Source organism: Amblyomma maculatum, chromosome 1 (genome assembly GCF_055883805.1).
Source record: "Amblyomma maculatum isolate TAMU_Amacu chromosome 1, ASM5588380v1, whole genome shotgun sequence".
Taxonomy (NCBI): domain Eukaryota; kingdom Metazoa; phylum Arthropoda; class Arachnida; order Ixodida; family Ixodidae; genus Amblyomma; species Amblyomma maculatum.
Genome location: NC_139344.1, coordinates 203,144,594 through 203,163,900, shown reverse-complemented (window position 1 = coordinate 203,163,900; position 19,307 = coordinate 203,144,594). Strand labels below are relative to the sequence as shown.

The following is a 19,307-nucleotide window of genomic DNA, read 5'->3' as shown; positions in this document are numbered from 1 at the left end:
TTGCACTTTTGATGAGGATTAACGTTTTCGGTAGTTCGAATTACAGTGTTCTAGAATATTGTAGTTCGAATGACGAGGTTTTAATTACGCTACTGTCGCTACTATTGTGAAGGCTGAGTGTTTAAAAAGATTCAGCGTGTTCATCGACGTGATTCGTAGGCTTTCACGCTCCTAGTTTGATTGTCATGTAATACCGCAGTAATTCACTTTATGCATATCCTTAATTTAGGGTCATTTTAAAGCTGCAAGATGGCATGTAGTAACTACGAAGTGTCGACTGCTACACTGAGGTTCCTTCAGAAGATTTCTAAAGCATGTAGTGCTATATCACTGCCAGTTTCACGGTGCCTGAGGTCAGTTCGTCATCTCGCGGGTTTCTTTTTTTGCTTTGATGCCGAAAGCCTTGCGGTCAGCAAGTTATTCATGTTTCACCTTTCTTTCGTTCGATTTATTCTTATGACAGTGATAATTACAAAAACGTTTTTTGAGTTGCATAGCTGCCGACAAATCGCTTAATCGAATAGAAGTCTTATGAACGGGCCTCATTCGAATGCACTCGCGAATCTGTTATGCAACTCCAGTGAAGTGGGCCTCATGTCCACTCTTCACGGACATTCCAACATTGTTCTGTATAAAGGATGCTAACAAGGAATTTGATCTTATTGATTGTAGATTTTAAATGGCATTGTATGATGATAATCTCTGGTGTTTTCTTTCTCATGCAGTTATCGACTCGTGGAATGCAGTGAACACAGAAGTAAGTGCTTTTAGTTCTTATTTTTTTTAAAGATTGTTTCACTGTGTGAAGCTATATGCTAGATCATGATTTTGTCTAGGTATCAGTGAAAAAGGCCTCCCGACTAAGTGTGAAAGTTGTGGCGCTACATGGGATCCATCCAGTGTCAAGATACGTACAAAATCTAGGCCTGTGTTGCGACGGAACATGCGGAAGTTACTTGCCAAGGAACAGCACAGGCCATGGCTGCTCACCTCGAAGCAGAAAAAGCAGCTGAAGTGCTTCAGGCTTGGGACAACAATGCTGGTCAGTGGGGTAGCCCTAAACACAAACATTTCAAGTGATTCTACTTCATGTTTGTTTTCTGTGTGTAATTACCCTGACAGCATGAAATACTTGAGCACTGCGAATTGTGGCGTAGTTGGTGACCCTCGGAACATCTGATCATATGATCAAGCCATCCTGTGGCCTGAAGTTTACAGTGACATCACATCCACGAGCCCTGGGATATTTATTTATTTATTTATTACAGAGATCTGCAGCGCCCGAAGGCATTATTGCAAGGATGGAGACGACAAATAACATTGCTAGAAATGCTAGTAGTACAATAAAAATACATAAAAATGAAGAAAATAACATAACACAAGTGATAATGCAGAATGAAAAACACACATTTAAAGGGGGCAACTGCGCAACGAATAAAGTGATGAAAACACTCAAAATCGGCTGGCTGTACTGATAAACCACCACTTATAGATTCCCCATCACCATCAGTTTGTGTTGTGTTAGTTTATGTGCACCCACCGCTTCACAGTGGTTATATGCATTGCTTTTGGCTACTCTGATAAGAGAGTTGTCATAGATCTGATCAGTGTAAGTGTACCAAAATGCTCTGTACAAATCGGGGGAAGTAGTGGCATGCATCAATTTTGGCCCTGACACCCCAGCGTAGGTGTGTGTGGAGCCCACTTTTTAATGGGTAACTTTCTCGCATGTACCATGAAGTGAATATCACGAAAACTTCAAAACAAAGACACAAACTCCAGCATGCGAGTGTGCCTACCATGCCTGTACAGTGGGCAGCAATCTGCCATTTGCCTTGCTGAAGACTCGCATTGTTATGTGAGTGGTCGCCTAGCCCCTGTGAATGGTGTGAATGTGAATGAGAACAGACTGTCAGGTTGTACCAGGCACACAAACATGCACTTAAAAAATAAATGCATTTATGTGCACCACTTAGAGTGGTTGGTATTTGAAATGTGTTTTTTTCAATGCTGGGGAAACGTAAACAGAGAGGCTTAGTTTAATCTTGTAATTAGCGAATTTTTATATGATAAAGTGAATGGAGCAGCTATGGGTACATCACTAAAAAAGTGCATAGCATTGTTTGAAGTGTTCCGAAATCTCAATAAGTGGATGTCTGCAATTTGTCATCATCAAAATGTAGCTGATGTTGCCGGTAACTTAGTTGGTTGGTAACTTGGCCTGGTTGTTCTTTCATAATGTTCACTGAAAAAAGAGCAACATAGCTGACAGGCTTCTCACTAATCTGCGTGTGAAATAATTGAGCCCCTCCAGTGACTTGAAGACTTTTATTCCTTCCAGCACCGCAAAGCTGGAGAAGTAAACTAGATGGTTCACAGTTTCTTTGTCCATTATGCCTGGGAACATAGCAGCAGCATCCATCATCGTCATGTCAACTCCCGGTCGCTGTGTGTAGGTCCACACTGTCACACATTTGCATCTTTTCTTAAAGAATAAGCCATATCTGTTCATTGTCACCAATTATGTTCATTGTCACCTGTTCTAGCTCGCACACCAGAAGCTGTACTCTGTACTTCAGCATAGGACCTGCGATGTCACATGCTGGCATTGCATGGGACATCAGGCACATGGGAAGAAGAAATGGTTATTTACAGTGTTAATTTTAATCTATTGCATCGAGTTGTGGTCATTTTTAAAAAAAAAAGCATACCATGCTTACCTTGTTGTGATGTGATAAAATGATTGGCAAGTTTGCTATAAGAAGTATCCGTTGGCGTCACAGCGGCCACCTTTTCTTTATGTGGAGCAGTGCAAAGGCTGCCAGCATGTTTAAAGGGGTTATCACCTCCTGATTCGTCCTGCCTGCACTGCTAAAGCTACGCACTGGGCAACAAAGTGGCAATTGCACCTGTACTGTTGTACCCTCTACACCATTTCCGCATGGTCGCTTTTCATTATGATTTAATTAGTCAGGCTCTTGAGCAACCTGCAGCAACTTGTAAATCTAGCACACAGTTGAATGTTACGGGTGTGCCTCGTGCAAGGAATCGGAGCGAAGTGCAAATCCATGGGCAAAGGTTTCCACTTCTGAAATCGTGATCCCTGATTTTGACACTATTTGGGGAGCTAATACTTCACACAATATCACTTGTATGAAGGTGAAAAAGAAAGTAGATAGCATAAGCTTTTCTGCCATAGCTGGTGTAGATGTGTGGTATTACATACATCGGATCTTAGAGACAGTGTACTGTCGGAGATTAGTAAAAAATATTGGCATTTTCAGATGGATCCCACAACATGGTAAAAATAACGAGGGTCGAACACGTGGTTTTGACAGGAGTTTTTATTTTAATTTCGTCAAGAAACATAAAAGCAGTGGAAACAAAACGATAACAAAGGAAGACGTGCGCTGACTTCCTTTGTCATCGCTTTGTTAAGTCTGGTCGAAGCAGATAATATTGCCATGCTGTGTTCTCTTATTACAGCTAATAGGTAGGTTTCTGGAGCGCCTGAAGTGAATATACATTTTTAACTGCCATAGCGTCGTACAGACAGGTAGTTTTGTTCGTAGTAGTTTTAAGGTACCCTACTTTTCTCTCTTGCAGCTGCCTTTACTGTTAAACCTTACTATATCCTCTTTTAAATTGCTTTCTGAAAACTGATCACACAACCAATGCTGCTACGATACTTGTAGTGCAGTGATGCTACCAGGAAAAAAGGTTGTTGCCATCGATTATAGATATCACTAGTTTTATTTTATTGATAATTTCTTCGAAACTGTAATAATGCTCTCTGTTGTGATTTTAACAAAGTCTATGCATCTCGGTTAATGTCATGCTCAATACTGCTGCTGCATGCTATCTATGCGGTGTGGCACTCTGTCCAAAGAGTTGCGTAGAGTTACTCTATTTATATCTTGTGTCCCCATTGTCAGGGTTTGTAGATGGAAACTACCATGGAGGAAAACAAGAGTGCCATCTGGAAAAATTAAGTGTAAATTGTTCTAATGTGGTTTTTTGTGCCACAGCTGGGTATTCATTAAAATGGGAAAGGATCTTTCGATTGACACAAGACAAGATAGGGAGATTTTTAAATTGTGCCTGTAAGGGTAGTGCTGCCACAGTAATGGCTCCCATCCGTGGCTGCACTTACAAATACTCATCACGTACATGCACTTAGCTGCTCGCCTAATCATTAATCCCTTATTTTGTGTCTCTTTTATCTCACTCATACTGATTAGCGATGCAGGATTTTCTAAAGAACAGGGCCTTTAACACAATTCAGTTTAGAAATTGTCAAAGAAGTCAGTCAACTGTCCTTTTTAGGGTGCATATTTCCATTTTAATTCGACTACTAAGAGAAGTTATTCTTTCTTGGTCAGATATAGTTAGCGTTAATCTTGCCAAGAAGCTGATGCTGAGAGATTTTATGCTGACCTGCAATGCCTTTTAGACCGCACTCCATCATCAGACGACCTTTTTCTCATAGGAAACTGGAATGCTAAGGTGGGCAGTGAAGAAATATCCGGAATTACAGGCAAGTTCGGTCTTGGCGAGTCAAATGAAGCTGGGCAGAGGCTAGCAGAGTTTTGTCAAGAAAACAACCTGGCCATAGTGAATACTCATTTTCAATAGCACAAGAGGTGCCTGTACACATAGACTTCACCAGACGGTCTGTACAGGAATCAGATTGAGTATATCCTTTGCCGGCAGAGATGGAGAAGCACTATACAAGCAGTAAAAACAAGGCATGGGGCCGACTGTGGCACCGATTATCAGCTTCTTGTTGCCAAATTTAAGCTTCGATTGAGGAAAACGCAAAAAACTAGAAGGCCTTTTAGGTATGATCTGGATCAAATTCCATCAGAATATGCTGTGGAAGTGAGGAATCAATTTCAAGGATTACATTTAGAAGAGTAAGAGCCTGAAGAGTTGTGGACTGATGTTCGTGATATAATACAAGAAGTTGCTACTAAGGTAGTTCCAAAGGAAAAGAAATGCAAGAAAGCAAACTGGTTGTCTGAAGAGGCTTTGCAAATAGCTGAGGAAAGGAGGATGGCAAAAGGTATGGGTGAAAGAGAAACATACAAGATTCTCAATGCGGATTTTCAGAGAATAGCAAGAAGAGATTAGAATGCCTTCCTGAACACTTAATGCCAAGCAGTTGAGGACAACAGCCAACTGAGGAACACAAGAGCTCTGTATAAGACAAAGATATCAAAGGAAGCTTCTCTGCTAAGCTGGGCATGACAAAGGACAAACGAGGCAGGGACCTCACTGAAGCGTCAGAGATAAAGAACTGTACAAGAAGGACCCGAATGTGCAAACCCAACATAAGATGGTTGTGATCATTGATCTCGAGCCGGGCATCCTGAAGAGTGAAGTTGAATGGGCCTTAGCCAGCCTTGCTAAGAACAAAGCTAGCGGAATTGATGGCATTCCAGCTGAGTTGCTTCAAAACCTGAACGGTGACGCTGTTAATGTTCTGTATAACTTATATCAGCAAATTTGGACAACCCTGCTGTGGCCACAGGATTGGAGGAGGTCAGTTTACATCCCCATTCCAAAGAAAGGCAGTGCCAAAGATTGTTCCAACTACCGCATGATCGCGCTTATTTAGCATGCTAGCAAGGTGATGTTGAAAATCCTTCAAGGTAGGCTGCGGCAGTATGTGGATCGGGAGCTTCCGGACGTGCAAGCTGGGTTTCGCAAAGGAAGAGGAACTAGAGACCTGATTGCCAACCTTCGCTGGATCATGGAAAAAGCAAGAGAGTTCCAGAAACCCATCTACTTCTGCTTTATTGATTATGCGAAAGCGTTTGACTGCGTAGATCACAGCAGATTGTGGCAAGCTCTCCAAGAGATGGGAGTTCCAATTCACCTCATCTGTCTCCTCAGGAACCTGTATGAAGGACAAGAGGCCACAGTCAGAACAGGGCATGGTCTTATTGATTGGTTTCCGATTGAGAAACGAGTGAGACACGGCTGCATACTGTCGCCCTGCCTATTTAACAAACTATATGCTGAGGGCATCATGAGGAAGGCCGGTCTGAACGAGTCTTCAGCTGGAGCGAAGATTGCTGGAAAACGTATCAACAACCTTAGATATGCGGATGATACCACTTTAATGGCAGAAAGTGAAGTGGAACTCAAGAGACTTCTGATGCGCGTACAAGAAGAGAGTGAGAAATTTGGGCTTAAACTGGACATTAAAAAGACAAAGATCATGGCGTCTTGCCCTATCAAGTTTTGGAGCATCGAAGGACAAGAAGTGGAAGCTGTGACAGATTTTATCTTCTTGGGCTCCAAGATTACCCCAGAAGGAGACTGCAGCCATGAAATTAGGAGACGCCTGCTTCTGGGAAAGAGAGCCATGGCTAGCCTTGACCACCTAGTAAAGAGCAGAGACATTACACTGCCAACCAAGATCCATATAACTCGTGCTATGGTCTTTCTAGTAGTGATGTATGGATGGGAGAGTTGGACTGTAAAGAAGGCAGACCGCCGAAGAATTGACGTGTTTGAATTGTGGTGCTGGCGGAGACTCTTGAGAGTTCCTTGCGACTGCCAGAAGATAAAATCAGTCGATATTGTTGACCACAAACCCTGACTGCTCATTGGAGGGTCAAATTCTAAAGTTGAAGCTTAGCTACTTTGGTCATCTGATGAGAAGAGAGGAGTTGCTGGAGAAAGCTGTGATGTTGGGAAAGGTTGAGGGTTACCGGAGAAGGGGTAGGCAGCGAATGCGATGGTTATATGGCATCCTCGAGGCGCTGCGGATGAAGTTATGTGATGTTAGAAAGATAGGGACAGACCGGCAGCGTGGAGTGATATGGTCCATAGGGTCACGAAGAGTTGGACAGGACTGAACTGAACTGAACTGAATCTTGCCAAATAGCTCATGTTATTTTGAAGTGCTTTCTTTGCTTTCATTTATTTAGTATGCAAGGTTTGAAATGAGCTAGCATTATCGAAGATGGCATTTATTAGTTTTCTGGAAGTGCAAATTCTTAAAAAATTATGTTTATATGATTAATGCCTTATATACCATCCTTTGTGCTGAAAAGCTAAATATTGCATAAAGCATATACATAGGTATCTTAAAGCTAACTAACACAGAATATCACTTCGAAGAATCCAAGCACCAGTATACAATTAGTACATGGTGAACAGTATCCTTCAGCTTGTGCTCGTGGGTGCCTGTCAGGCTCACCTCATTTCAGAGTTCCACTACGGCCTGCCAGTTGTACCTGGTTGATGTTTTTGTGATTACCTGGGTACTCCTTGACTGCTTGTCAGAGGTGCGTCAGAATTTTAAAGTGCACTGGTTGGCTGTCAAGCCATTAGAATTTATAATGATGACTGTATTCACTGGCTGCTCTTGGCATGTCATGCTGAAAGGTGGCGTTTAACTTGCATATTCCTTCTTGGTATTCTGCTGACTGTGTATTTATTATATGCAATTTTTTTGTTTGTTTGAAAAGGTATTTTTGTGCAAGATGTGTGGCAAAAAGGTGGAGCAGCCGTGCCCAAAAGACCCAAAGAAGCAATCGTCGAAGGCTGGTTTGAGCACATTGTTTTGCAACAAAGCAGTTACTACAAAAAGGTGAAGAACTGAAAATGTTTATATACCCACATGTTGTGCAACAGTCATTTCAAATTTCTAAACTGCAGTGTGGTTTATGTGTAGTGTATTCTGCACTCTTATGTACTGTACTTATTTGAGACATCCACTAAGCTGTTATATAACTAATACAGAATAGTACACTGGCTGTAAAACTTATGTTCAGAATTTGTGTTTTTTATTTCTAATATAAAAGCTGGTGGAAGCTGACACTGCATGCTTACAAGGAGCATGCATCTTCCTAGAGGCAGCTACACAAGGCTTGCTAGCAGGGCTATTGTACTTAGTGGCAGAGATGGATTTTCTTGGCGCTTTTTGTACCTGCCCATGCAGATGTGTGGGCGGACAAAAAAATTATGGGGGACATTTAAGCTCCGCCTTTAAGCGCAATAGCATAGGCTGCTAGTCATAAACGCGCCTGCGTTGCATTCACGAGGTAATGTGAATGAAAGGGTCCTGGCAGACTGATTCTGATATCACCCTCCCATATGAAAGGAGAGGACCAAGTTGCCAGCTTCTGCTGAACGTAATGCCAGGTAGTCCTACATCCATTCAACAGCTATGTCAGCTGCCTGTTAACGCCTGCCAGTGCTATGCTCGTGATCTTTCGCTCATAACGCCAGCCGCAGACACTGGATTTTTGGCGAACGGGGCATTTAACGCTATCACTTGCGTTAAAAAAAAAATGACGACACTTAAGTATATATGATGCAAGGCGTTAATAGCTCGTGTTAGCAAAACCTCGTTCATGTACACGCACTTGGCTGCTCGTTTAGTCACTGATCACTCAGTACCCTTACTGTCTCACTTACTGATTAGCATGCAGTTGTAAGTTACCTCATTACGTGAAGGACCACTTGACATAGATATAAAGCCCAGTTTTAACCAAGCTGTATGAATGAGCCTACATGGCTTAGGGCTAGTGGGACCCAAGGGTCCTGGGTTCAATTCTCATCTCAACCTCTCATCTCAAAGCAACTGCCTGAGTTGGCTACTCATGCCACCTTGGCCATTTCATGTGATCTGATGATGTCACATGACCCATTGACCAGTCAGTGCCTCCTCATATCAGTTGCCAACTTCCACCTGCCAGAGGCATGATTGTGATTTTTAGCTTGCAACACCGACGCCGAACTTTCCGGAGAATGAGACCTTTAATGCTCTCACATTAAAATAACTAAAATCGTCATCCCCAGATGGTGCACATTTTTTGTGGCAATGAAAAGTGGCATTGGCCCCTAATCTGTGTGAACTTTGGACAGATGTCAGCCAAGAGCAAGGCACCAGGCAACCTGCCCTCTGTCTTGTCTGCCAGTCTACTATTCTTTCTTTCTTTATTTTTTGCTTTTGAGGATAAGTCACTGGGGTATTTATTAACCTTCTAACCCGTTCAGCAGCTCTCTCCAAGCTGTGCTCAAGTGGCACCCGTCTGGTGTTTAGGCAAAATCAAGCATGTGCTGCTTTTCTTCTCTGCAAAGAATGGAAGGGTGTGCTCTGGGAACAGGATGTTTTGGTTGGTTTTTATTTGTGGTACAATTCTTTAATGTTTTTTTTTTTCATATTTTTTTATATTTACAGCTTCTGTTATTTTGTCTTGTTGTTTTCAGTCTTCTGGCCCATGTGGGACGGAATGTTCTCAGTGCAATCTGAGAACCCTGCTTTAGTGAATGGCTGTAGCCTAAATGTGGCAAAGGGGAGACTAAGCATATGGGAAAATCAGGTGTATGCACTAAGAGACATGGTGGGCAATTTCATTACCAATATCGGAGATGGAAGTGCTGCTCCATTTGCTCCCTTCTTTTCCAAAACGCAATATTGGTCTAAAATGGCTTTAAACCGGCTGCCTCAATGTTTTGCAATCTAATTCAGCTAACACGATTTCGCCACACTGTGGGCCATTAATGGTATTGCCTACAAAAAAATGCGATGTAATGCATATTCAATAAGCAATTGTTAGAAGCGCAGCAGGGCGATGGCATGTTGTGGGTTGTGTGTACACGGGGGCTGCCATAGTCAAAACGATGGCTGCACACCAGTGGCTGTGGTGTAACGCTTCTCGCAAACTAGAAAAGCATGGAGAATGATAAATGTTTGTCCAGAAGTAAATTTAAAATGAGCCACAAACAATTAGAGGGAATTGATAGCAAAAATAAGAAATCTCTGTCCAGGTGACATGGCACTTTCTGCTAGCCTCTTGAATCATCGGCAGAGAGGGAAGCGAAAGCAGCTAGCGAAGTAAACACTGCAGACTACCAGTAGCTGTTAAAACAATTGTCGGACTGCCACGAAATACATGAGGTGTTCTAATGGTTCGGCTGTGAAAACAAACAGGCACTTCACCATCGAGGCTATCGTGCCTACGTCAGACAGAAGCATAATCATACTTGAACAATTATGGGGGTGACGTCACTTAGGTGCCAATCGCTAAATGTGTTCTCAAGAGTGTTGGAAAGCTGAGCAGGGCCTATATTTCCAGCATGTTGAAATTAAGGAAGCACCAGCGTATCTCAAGTGATAGTATTAGCAGTCACTGGCAAAAGGTTGTGAAGTAAAGAATCTAAAGGAGCAAAAGGCTACCCTTCAGTGCTCTCTATCCTCCCTGAGGGCACTATATTCACCATTGTCCAGAAAGTTATCAGTATAGGAAGAAGAAATTTGCCGCTCATTGATGTGAACTCCAAACTAATGGTGCTGCTTGAGCGCATCATAATGGTAGACACCATCTTTGATTCTCTCAAGTCAAAATAACGAACTTTTTGTTAAAGTTGATGTTCAGTTATGAATCGTAGAAGCAAGCATTCCATTTGTTGCTAATCTGTTCCAAATTGTTGCTCAGACAAGTTGTGTTCCTTTTAGGGTCTGTATATGTTTTGGCTGCTTGTCATGTCATGTCGGAGATGCGTGCATAGTCAGGAAAGCATTTACATTGAACAAAAAGTAATCAAATTCGATTTTTTTTTTTTTGTATGTTCGGAGGTTAAAATTGCCATTAGTAAAATCATTTGAGCCTAGAAACCTGCTCAAAAACATAATTTGGTTGCTCCAAAACTCGTTTGATTGCTCCAAAGCTGCTCCAAAATGGCATTATTATTGCTTGCTACCTGGGCTGCTTCAGTATGCTCTAGCCTGCTTCCACCCTTGCAGTATGAATAGTCAAAGTAACCAATGAGTTCTGCACTGGTGTGTACAAAGTAGCCAGGATGATAATGGGAATTCCAGCAGTGCAGAGCAATCAGATGTTCGGCCAGTAACAAAGAACGAAGTAAAGAAAGCTTTAGAAATCATGAAGAGGGGCAAAGCAGCTTGGGAAGATAAGTTGCTTGCAGATTTCTTGAAAGATGGCTGGGATATTGTGCTAGAAAAACTGGCCACCCTGTATATGGAATAGGACCTCGGTGGTGCCGGAATCTTGAAATTAGGGATAAGTGCTAAGAGAATACCTCGGTAATTGAGATTTGCTGATGGCATTACCTTGCTAAATAGCTCAGGTGATGAATTTTAAAGGATGTATAATGACATAGACAGGCAAAGCAGAATGGTAGGCCTGAAAATTAATACAGAGAAGACTAAAGTAATGTTTGACAGGCTTGGAAAGGAACAGCAGTTTGCGAGTAGTGTGGCGCTGGAAGTGGTGAGAGAATGCGCCTACTTAGGACAGGTGGTGGCTGCAGATCAGGATCATGAAAAGGAAATAAGAAGAATCAGGTTGGGAAGGAGCGCATTTGGCAAGGACTACCAGATCATGATTGGCAGCTTATCAGTACCCCTCAAAAGGAAAGTGTATAGCGGCTGTATCTTACCAGTACTTGCCTATGGGACAGAAGTGTGGAGACTAACAAAAAGAGTTGAACTTAAATTGAGCGCCATGCAGAGAGCTATAGAACAGAAAATGGTTGCTGTAAGAGACAGGTAGCCTGTCAAATGGTTCAGAGAAGAGATGCGAGTTCATGTCGTTCTGGTTGAAATCAAGAATCAAGAAGAGGAAATTTATGTGGACAGGTCATGTAATGCGAAGGCAAGATAACTGTTGGTCCATCAAGGTGACAGAGTGGCTTGATGAATTAAATATGGTGATGGTGAATTAAATGACTACTGCAAATGCTGAGGTGGTTGATTGTACTTGTATGATCCGACTTTAATCTCTGCTATAGGGACAGTTTCATGTTATTAGCGCAATTGAGGATTTATTTTTCTGATGTTTTGATGCTATATATGTATATATATATATATATATATATATATTTGTTTTTAGAAGACTTCAAAAAGAAATAACTATAAAAATAAATTATAGCTTTCAAGTTGGTTTGTTTATGGGCCCAAAAGAGTTGCATGCCTAATTCTTGGGTAATGTGCAGCAAGATTAGCTAAAAAAGTGTGGTTAGTTGCATCTTGCCATACGGGCATTGAATGCTGCCCAACCTGTATGATAGCAGTCGCGCATTGTTAACGAGCTGTTGCCTTCAGTCTGTGAAACTACCGTGTGCCACTTTAACGTTTCTTTCAATTTCTTAAATGTCACAGCAGGTTTTATTGCACAGTTGAAAGTAAAATGCTGCTGTTAGCCTGTTTATTAAAGAAGACTTTCATTATTGTTTGGAAAATACTTGCATCTCTGATTGGCTGATAATTGCATACACATTCTTTTCTGTACCTTGCTGGCTCCTAAAACTTTGGCTATATTAGCAGTACTGATAGAAGAAGAAAAATTCATTGTTTTGTCAAAAGGTTTTCTGTCAAAGGCATTGATGTGTACTAGGCTAGGTTTGACAGTATGTTGGTGATAACGAAGCACTGTGCCATGGCAGGCCACCCAAATCTCTAAAGGGTAAGGCAAGGGTTGATTGTGCTTACCCAGGCTGGACCACATGTGTCTTGATATATTGTCGTGCAGCAGTGATGATCCCTGTCACACTGTGTATCACAGTGCAACAAAATCTCTTTAAATCGCCCTTGAAATGACTAGGAAAAACGTTCGATTTATTAAATGATCTTTAAAAACTGCCGAAAACTGCGTCTAGCGCTCGATTATGGGGTACGAAGGAGGCTGCAGCCTAGGGCCTCATCCCCAGTGATAGGAGGAGGGGAGCCATTTATTCTAACCTGCTTCATATATGGAGCTGCAAATAATTGCACTTTGAGGGGCATGTGTGAAGCGGGAAAGCCAGAACAAGACGAAGCCCCTGCCTATTCTGACTTCAATTCCCCGCCATCCTGGAAGGTTCCTTTAAGTTTCTTATGAGGTGTTCTGCATTTGAAGAGTGTCTATGCTATTCTGTCGATCCCCCTGTCCCATGGTGGTGGTGGGAGGGGAGGGGTGGGGGTGGGCAACGTAAAAAAAAAAATGTAAATGGAATAAAGGAAATAAGGAAACTCTTTTTTTTTTTTTCTATCGCCACGGTTGCTCTACATCTCACCAGTAATTCTATCCGTCCTCACTCCCTTTCTCCTAGTTTGGGGGAGGAAAGTCCCAAACTACTCCTTTAATTGTTATCTCCTTGTTTGAGTGTTAGTGGCTGAACTTGTGTTCTGTATGCTGCTAAAGAAAAGTGCTAATGCATTACTTTCCCACTAATCAGGTTGATCACACCTTGCTGTTTTTTAATTTGGTGTAGTTAAAATGGAACTTGCAGTCGACATGCTCCACCTGTAATTTTTGGCTGAGTAAAAGTTTTATACACTACTACTACTATTTCAAAAGTATAGTATGAAAGGGATTGGGGACCGCCAAGAGAGGAGGAGAGGATGTGCATATCGTCAGGGCCCCTATTATGAAAATCCGGCTGTTAGTATCATGATAATTTTATCTAATGAACTCTTGGAATATGATGTCTATACATTTAAGATGAAAAGTAAGCGACAGCAACGATATTTCGCGGTTTTGTGAAGTTTTTTTTTTTTTTTTTTTTTTTTTTTTTTTTTTTCTTGATTCTCAAAGAAATTTTTCATAAGAAGTGCCTTTGCGGCCCCTTTCTCATTGCAATGCTGTAGCAGTGCTGTTTCTTCACAAACAGCCTCATCACGTTTTGAGGATGCTTGAACGCACAGACAATGCTGTGAAGCATCCTCGAAACACTACAGTTTAGCTTACTCGAAGAGTGGAGCAAGTGCGTGGGAGCAAAAGAGATAAATATGCATAGGTGTCAGAATGACATAATGCTTTCCCAGAATAAAACTAAAAAAAAGACTGACACTCAAAGCACTGCCCGAAATGGCGCGGCTGGCTGATGTGCGCGTCTGTGGATTTAAGAGAAGCGAAACTGAAACTAGGCTGCTGGGCTTATTTCGACAATGGTAGACTTCCGATCGATGTCGTGCCTGTCATACTGCACATGCCCGAGGTGCATGAATGCCGATTTTTTGTATACAATTCAGGTTCGTATTGCTGACTTCGTGGATACGAATACGAGTGTGCAATGCCATAGAATTTACTCTGGTGTCGCCACGGGGCCGCACTCCCAGTCGGAATTTTTGAGTTAGCGGAGGTTGAATAGTATTCTCTAAAAATGTCCCAAGTATGTAGTGCTGCCTTGTTGGGTTGGAGCATTGAGTACGAGGTTACATTCTACACTGAATTCTTGTTGCCTTTAAAAACATAAGTGCTGAGTGCAGTCTGAGTCTACTGCTGGCTCTGCAAAGTAATTTGAGCAGCAGCCAGTAACTTATGCCCTTGTTTCTCTTTCAGCAAAAAGAAGCCAATTTCAAGCCCAGCGCATGTGCTGCTAAAAAAGAAAGAAGAAAAAAGTGCAGTGCCGGACCCTCAGAAAGAATCTGCCTCTGTCAAACGCAACAGAAGTTTGTTGAAGCGCGTTCTTATTGAGGAAGGCACACGAAAAATGAGCAGTGGAGGGCTACATAGTTTTCTGTCTTCTCTTTGATTTCTAACTTTTGTAAATATCTACTATAATGTCGCCACTCACCAGTAGCCAGAGGGCAATTGGTATTGCAGAAATTTGTGAACATGTTATTTTGTGGACTTTACATAAGACCTGTGGCTGAATGCTTACTGCAGTGACAACTCTGCTATGGGACTTTCTCTGGGTGAAACGATGCCTATGTTTTAATAATCTTACAGAAAACGCCCCCGTTTATGTGCTTAGCAAATGATTTAAAAGAACTTCTAGACGGGCTAGATAATTTTAAGCTTCAGACAACATTTTTAGCGCTAACCGAACATGCACACAGGAGAAAAAAGGACATGAGACTGGCGCCAGTCTTGTGTCCTCTTTTTGTCTCCTATGCGTGTTTGGTTAGCGCTAAAAATGCCATCTGAAAATGTGTTTAGGGGTAATAATGTTATCCAGGTAGGCTGGAGAGTGATTTACTTAGGCTGTGTAATGGTAGGTAGCCAATGCACTGCAGCTGTTAGCAGTTATTTGCCCTAAAGGAAATAAAGACTCAGTTGTAGGGTACAACTTTAATAAACAGCATTTGGTATCAACTGACCATGGCACACGTCTTTCTGTACATATTAATTTGCTGGCCAGTAGCAACTGTGAACTGAATCAGCTTTTGATTTTTTACTGTATTGAACACTTCAGAAGTGTAAAAATTCTTGAGCTTATAATTTCATCTGGTTGCTAGCTTTTACAACTTTTTGACACACAGGCACCATGGACGGAGGTCATAGAAATTTCATGTGTGGACGTCACTGCAGATTACAGGATTCCAACTATAGTTGTCTGCATTTAATATTCAATCAGCACCATGTGTACTGCCATAGCCTCCTTTCTATGGTAGTGCAGTATTGTTTGTACAAGATGTAGCAGTTTTATTATATGTGTATGAATAATTTATCTCAAGAGAATAAATAGTCAGTCTTGGATTAAAAAAGCTGCTGTTATGTCTGACTTATTTTCTAGTCAGTGACCGGTTGACTTCACGGTAAAAAATGCTCAGCAACACCTGGCCTCCCTTATATCCATTTAATTTATTTTTCACAACAGTAACAGTAGTTTGACCAGTTTTACCTTGCCTTTTGGGCGACAGCTTTTTTTACTGAGTGGGAGAAATGAGAGCTGGTGCGCCCATCAAAAGTTTTTGGAAAGTTGCCGTGTGGACTGAATTTTATTCCTTTGCATTTGAATTGCTTGAGATTGAATGGTGCACAGTATATCCGCACATTTGCAATTAGGCTGAATATTTCTCATTCAGCTGCATGAAAAAAGTGTTACTGAAACTACGTTTTGCCCTAATGTTGCTTTCCATGAACTTTTGTCTAGGGGTGCACATTCAAATGAAGGTGTGGAACATTTTCTAGGGACGCTGTACTTTTCCATAGAGTGCTTACCTGTGGCAGCGCACATTCACCATTGGTTCAAATAGCATAGAACCAAGCAATTGTAACACTGCCAGGTGTGTACATATTGGTGAGGCACTAGTGCATGCTTTTACTTCTGTATTTATAGTTGTACAATCGGCAAACCGACTGAGGTCTGTTACTGTAGCAGTGGCTTTAGAGAAGCCCCTACTGTGTTACATGGTATATGCTGTTCTGTCGTGAACGCAGTCACAAACATTTGGCTAAGCACAGAGCAATGGCAGAATGAATTGCCCACTACCCCATGGTGACTGCTTTTTCTTCATCCCGAAGTGCCACAAACCACCTTCAAAGCATTGTCTGTTGCAATCGACAGCCGTTAAGAAATCTATGGTACTCATCCATGGCAAGTATGGCTTAACAGATGCACTACAGCTTCTAAAGGGATCCTCTGTTGACAGACAGATCCTCTGTTGGGCCTGGTAAAGATCCTAGTAAAAATTCTAGCAGCAGAACTAATAGGTAGCATATTTGCTAATTGTAAAACAATAGTCAGTGTAATGAAGCAAAAAAATTTTATAGGCTGTTAGATCCCCTGATGCCGAGAGGTAGCATTTGCAGGACTGTCACCATAACAAAGTCCATTTGAAGTGCAAATAACAGCCTTTTGCAACCAGCAAAAACTCTGAAATTATCCAAGACAGCCAGCAACTTGATTCTGGTACCATTTATTTCATCCTATCACTGAGGAGGCTGCAGCTGACTAATATGTTCTTCGGGAACGCTGCAATATCTTGCATGCAGAATATATCCTCTGCACTTGCCATATATCGATGAGCAGCCTTTATGGGATGCTTATAGCTTTATTAAACAGCTCAGCCTAATGTAGTGGTGGTGAATGAAAAGCAAAGCTGCCTCTAAATAAATATTGTAACTACATATTCATTTCAGATTGGGTTAAACTAGGCTGGTTTTCCTGTGCATGGACAGACTTAATGCTTTGTTACTAGAAGGCCACAATAATTGGCAACTTCAACTATGTTAGTGCTGCTGTTTCAAATTGTGTTACTTCCTTTTAGACTGATACAGGCTCATATCAGACTAATAGGAGACCTATACAGAAAATGCATAACTGTACCTATACAAACTTTTGCTGGAATTTTAGATCAGGAGGATATAATGCCACATTGGTGCACCTGCAGTTTAGTTCATGGTGCAGCATGACATATATTTAGAAAGCTAAATATTTAGACAGATTTGCTGATCTGGTTGGGTTGATAACTAATGGAAACTTGAAATTTCTCCAATCATCACTTTTTTATTTTACAAAAACCCGACGCCGGCTCAGCTCCTTCAAGGGTGCATGACGCGGGGCTTCCTACATCTATAAATAAAGGAACGGTCGAGGGGGAGAAGAAAGGGGGGTGGGGGAGAATGGGCGGAGAAAGAGATGGGTCTGAAAGAAAGAAGGAAGGAGAAGGGTGGGGCTAAGACGAGTCACGGTGTCGCAGGTGCAGGGGTGCTCGCCGCCGTCTTTTTTTCTTTTCTTTATGAAGTGGCCAGGAGGGAGCGAAGAAGAAGCAAATATCGACCGGCCGGACAGTGGGCAGCCTTCCCGCTGTTTACTTGCAAGGCCTTCGCTCCCTCCTGCCACTTCACAGAAGAAAAGAAAAAAAGACGCCAGCGAGCACCCCTGCACATGCGACACCATGACTTGATGACTTGTTTTAACCCCCCCCCCCCCCCCCCTCCTTTCTTCTCATTTCTTTCACATCCATCTCTCCCCCTCCGCCCATCCATATGCCATATCTGACTCGAGAAGGCGTCTTTTCCAGTAATTGGTCTCGGTCTCCAGGATGAACGTTTCTTCGAAATTTAGTCTGTGGCAGGATTCTTTCTCCTACTACAGAATAAATTTCCAAGAGACGTTCATCCTAGCTGGAGACCGAGACCAATTACTGGAAAAGACGCCTTCTCGATGGCAGTCGACCACAAATAATATCCACCGGCCGGACAATAGGCAACCTTCCTGCTGTATACTTGCAAGGTCTTCGTTCCCTAGCTCCTCCACTTAAGATGCTTAAGATTCCTACCACAGAATAAATTTCGAAGAAACGTTCATCCTAGCTGGAGACCGAGACCAATTACTGGGAAAGACGCCTTCTCGAGTCATGGCATATACAGTCGACCACAAATAATATCGACCGGCCGGACAATAGGCTCCCTCCTGCCACTTCACAGAAAAAAAGAAATAAGACGCCAGCGAGCACCCCTGCACATGCGACGCGCGTACGTTGAAATTCCAACCAACTCAATGGGCGAGTCACGTACGGTGTCGTAGGAGTACGTACTAACTGGGAATTATTCCTTAAACCAGTTAGAAGTCCTTTAGTAAGTCTTTTCATGACACTTTTGGCGATCAGGAAAGAGGGGGAAGGGATGAAGGGTTGAGTGGAACGGCACATTTGGCCTCTCCCCCTTCCCTTCGACACACACTTTCCTGGCCTCTTTGTCAACAAAAATGACGCCCACACATGCTGGCCAATGCCCAATTAAATTCGTGATCAGTATCCCCTCCCCAAAATACCCAATAATACCAACCGACAACCAAAACGAACATAATTATTAAGCGCGCTATGCAACAGGCGCAATTAAAGAAAGGGACAGGCGCGCACTCTTGCTGCCTAGTGGTGAGATGTGATATGTTAGAACTGAGCAGTAGTAGTAATAGTGATAGTATTAGTAGTAAAACCATTCGTTTTGGAAACGAGGAGTTCGGGCGTAGGGGGTTAGAGAGAAATTCAGTTTCGTCGTACGCGTCCTCCGGTCGTCAAAGGCTTTCTTTTTGAAAACGTGTTGCGAGTGTTCTGGAAATAAGACGCGAGGAACTTTGAAATAATTTGGTTTCGAGATATAAGGGTGGAAGATCTACCTGTCTTTCCTAAATGAAAATACAGCCGATATTGGCACAGTTCGTGAAAGTGCGAGCGTTCAGAGTTGTAGGGATTGACCAAGTTCTACAGACCTGGCGCAGAACCGAAACTGACATCGCTTGGCTGACTTCGGACGCTTCGGACTTCCTTTGGGCCTTGTGGCTTGTCGGAACGCGCGCGATATACGTGCGGTAGCTCCATGACTGTGGCGCATGTGGTATGGTTAGGAGTTTACCTTTTTTGTTTACATGTCATGATGACCTTGTTGAAATCTCACGATCGCCTAGACGCATGTGCAAATTTCCTGCCGTATTTCAGTGCTGCCCTTGTCACTGTGACGTATGTGTCATTCTCTCGTTTTCTCCAGGTTGAGCGATCATGGAAACAGACCAAAGTTTTATTGATGAGCTTGATACCTTAATAGCCGGTGCTGCTGGAGCCCGCGAAATCTTGTGTGAGGTTGGTATGGTTTATAAGTCTAGGAAGGAGTTGG

General features: G+C 42.4%; 2 protein-coding genes across 6 annotated transcripts in view; both read left to right on the top strand.

Annotated features, from left to right (window-relative positions):
* Positions 1-97: 97 nt before the first annotated feature.
* On the top strand, positions 98-15,461 carry LOC146205381 (uncharacterized). Its single transcript, XM_084590048.1, has 5 exons — positions 98-353; positions 726-757; positions 837-1,042; positions 7,485-7,606; positions 14,307-15,461. The coding sequence occupies exons 1-5, from the start codon at positions 250-252 to the stop codon at positions 14,497-14,499; spliced, it is 657 nt and encodes a 218-aa protein (XP_084446174.1). The 5' UTR covers positions 98-249; the 3' UTR covers positions 14,500-15,461.
* A 3,439-nt stretch (positions 15,462-18,900) lies between these two features.
* LOC146205380 (uncharacterized) overlaps positions 18,901-19,307 on the top strand; it is a 90,521-nt gene continuing 90,114 nt past the window's right edge. For 4 of the 5 annotated variants that reach the window (XM_084590040.1, XM_084590038.1, XM_084590044.1 and 1 more), the window contains exons 1-2: positions 18,901-19,031; positions 19,182-19,273. In XM_084590040.1, the coding sequence (XP_084446166.1) occupies positions 19,193-19,273 (81 nt within the window). In that variant the 5' untranslated portion in view covers positions 18,901-19,031; positions 19,182-19,192. Of the gene's footprint in view, positions 19,037-19,181; positions 19,274-19,307 lie in introns of all 5 variants that reach the window. The other variant, XM_084590039.1, reaches the window with a different exon arrangement.

Excerpts from the sequence above, each read along its gene's own strand:
- LOC146205381 (XM_084590048.1), top strand. The coding sequence starts at position 250 with ATGGCATGTAGTAACTACGAAGTGTCGACTGCTACACTGAGGTTCCTT. Across the intron at positions 354-725 it reads CCAGTTTCACGGTGCCTGAG|TTATCGACTCGTGGAATGCA; the intron begins GTCAGTTCGTCA and ends TTTCTCATGCAG. Across the intron at positions 758-836 it reads GGAATGCAGTGAACACAGAA|GTATCAGTGAAAAAGGCCTC; the intron begins GTAAGTGCTTTT and ends GATTTTGTCTAG.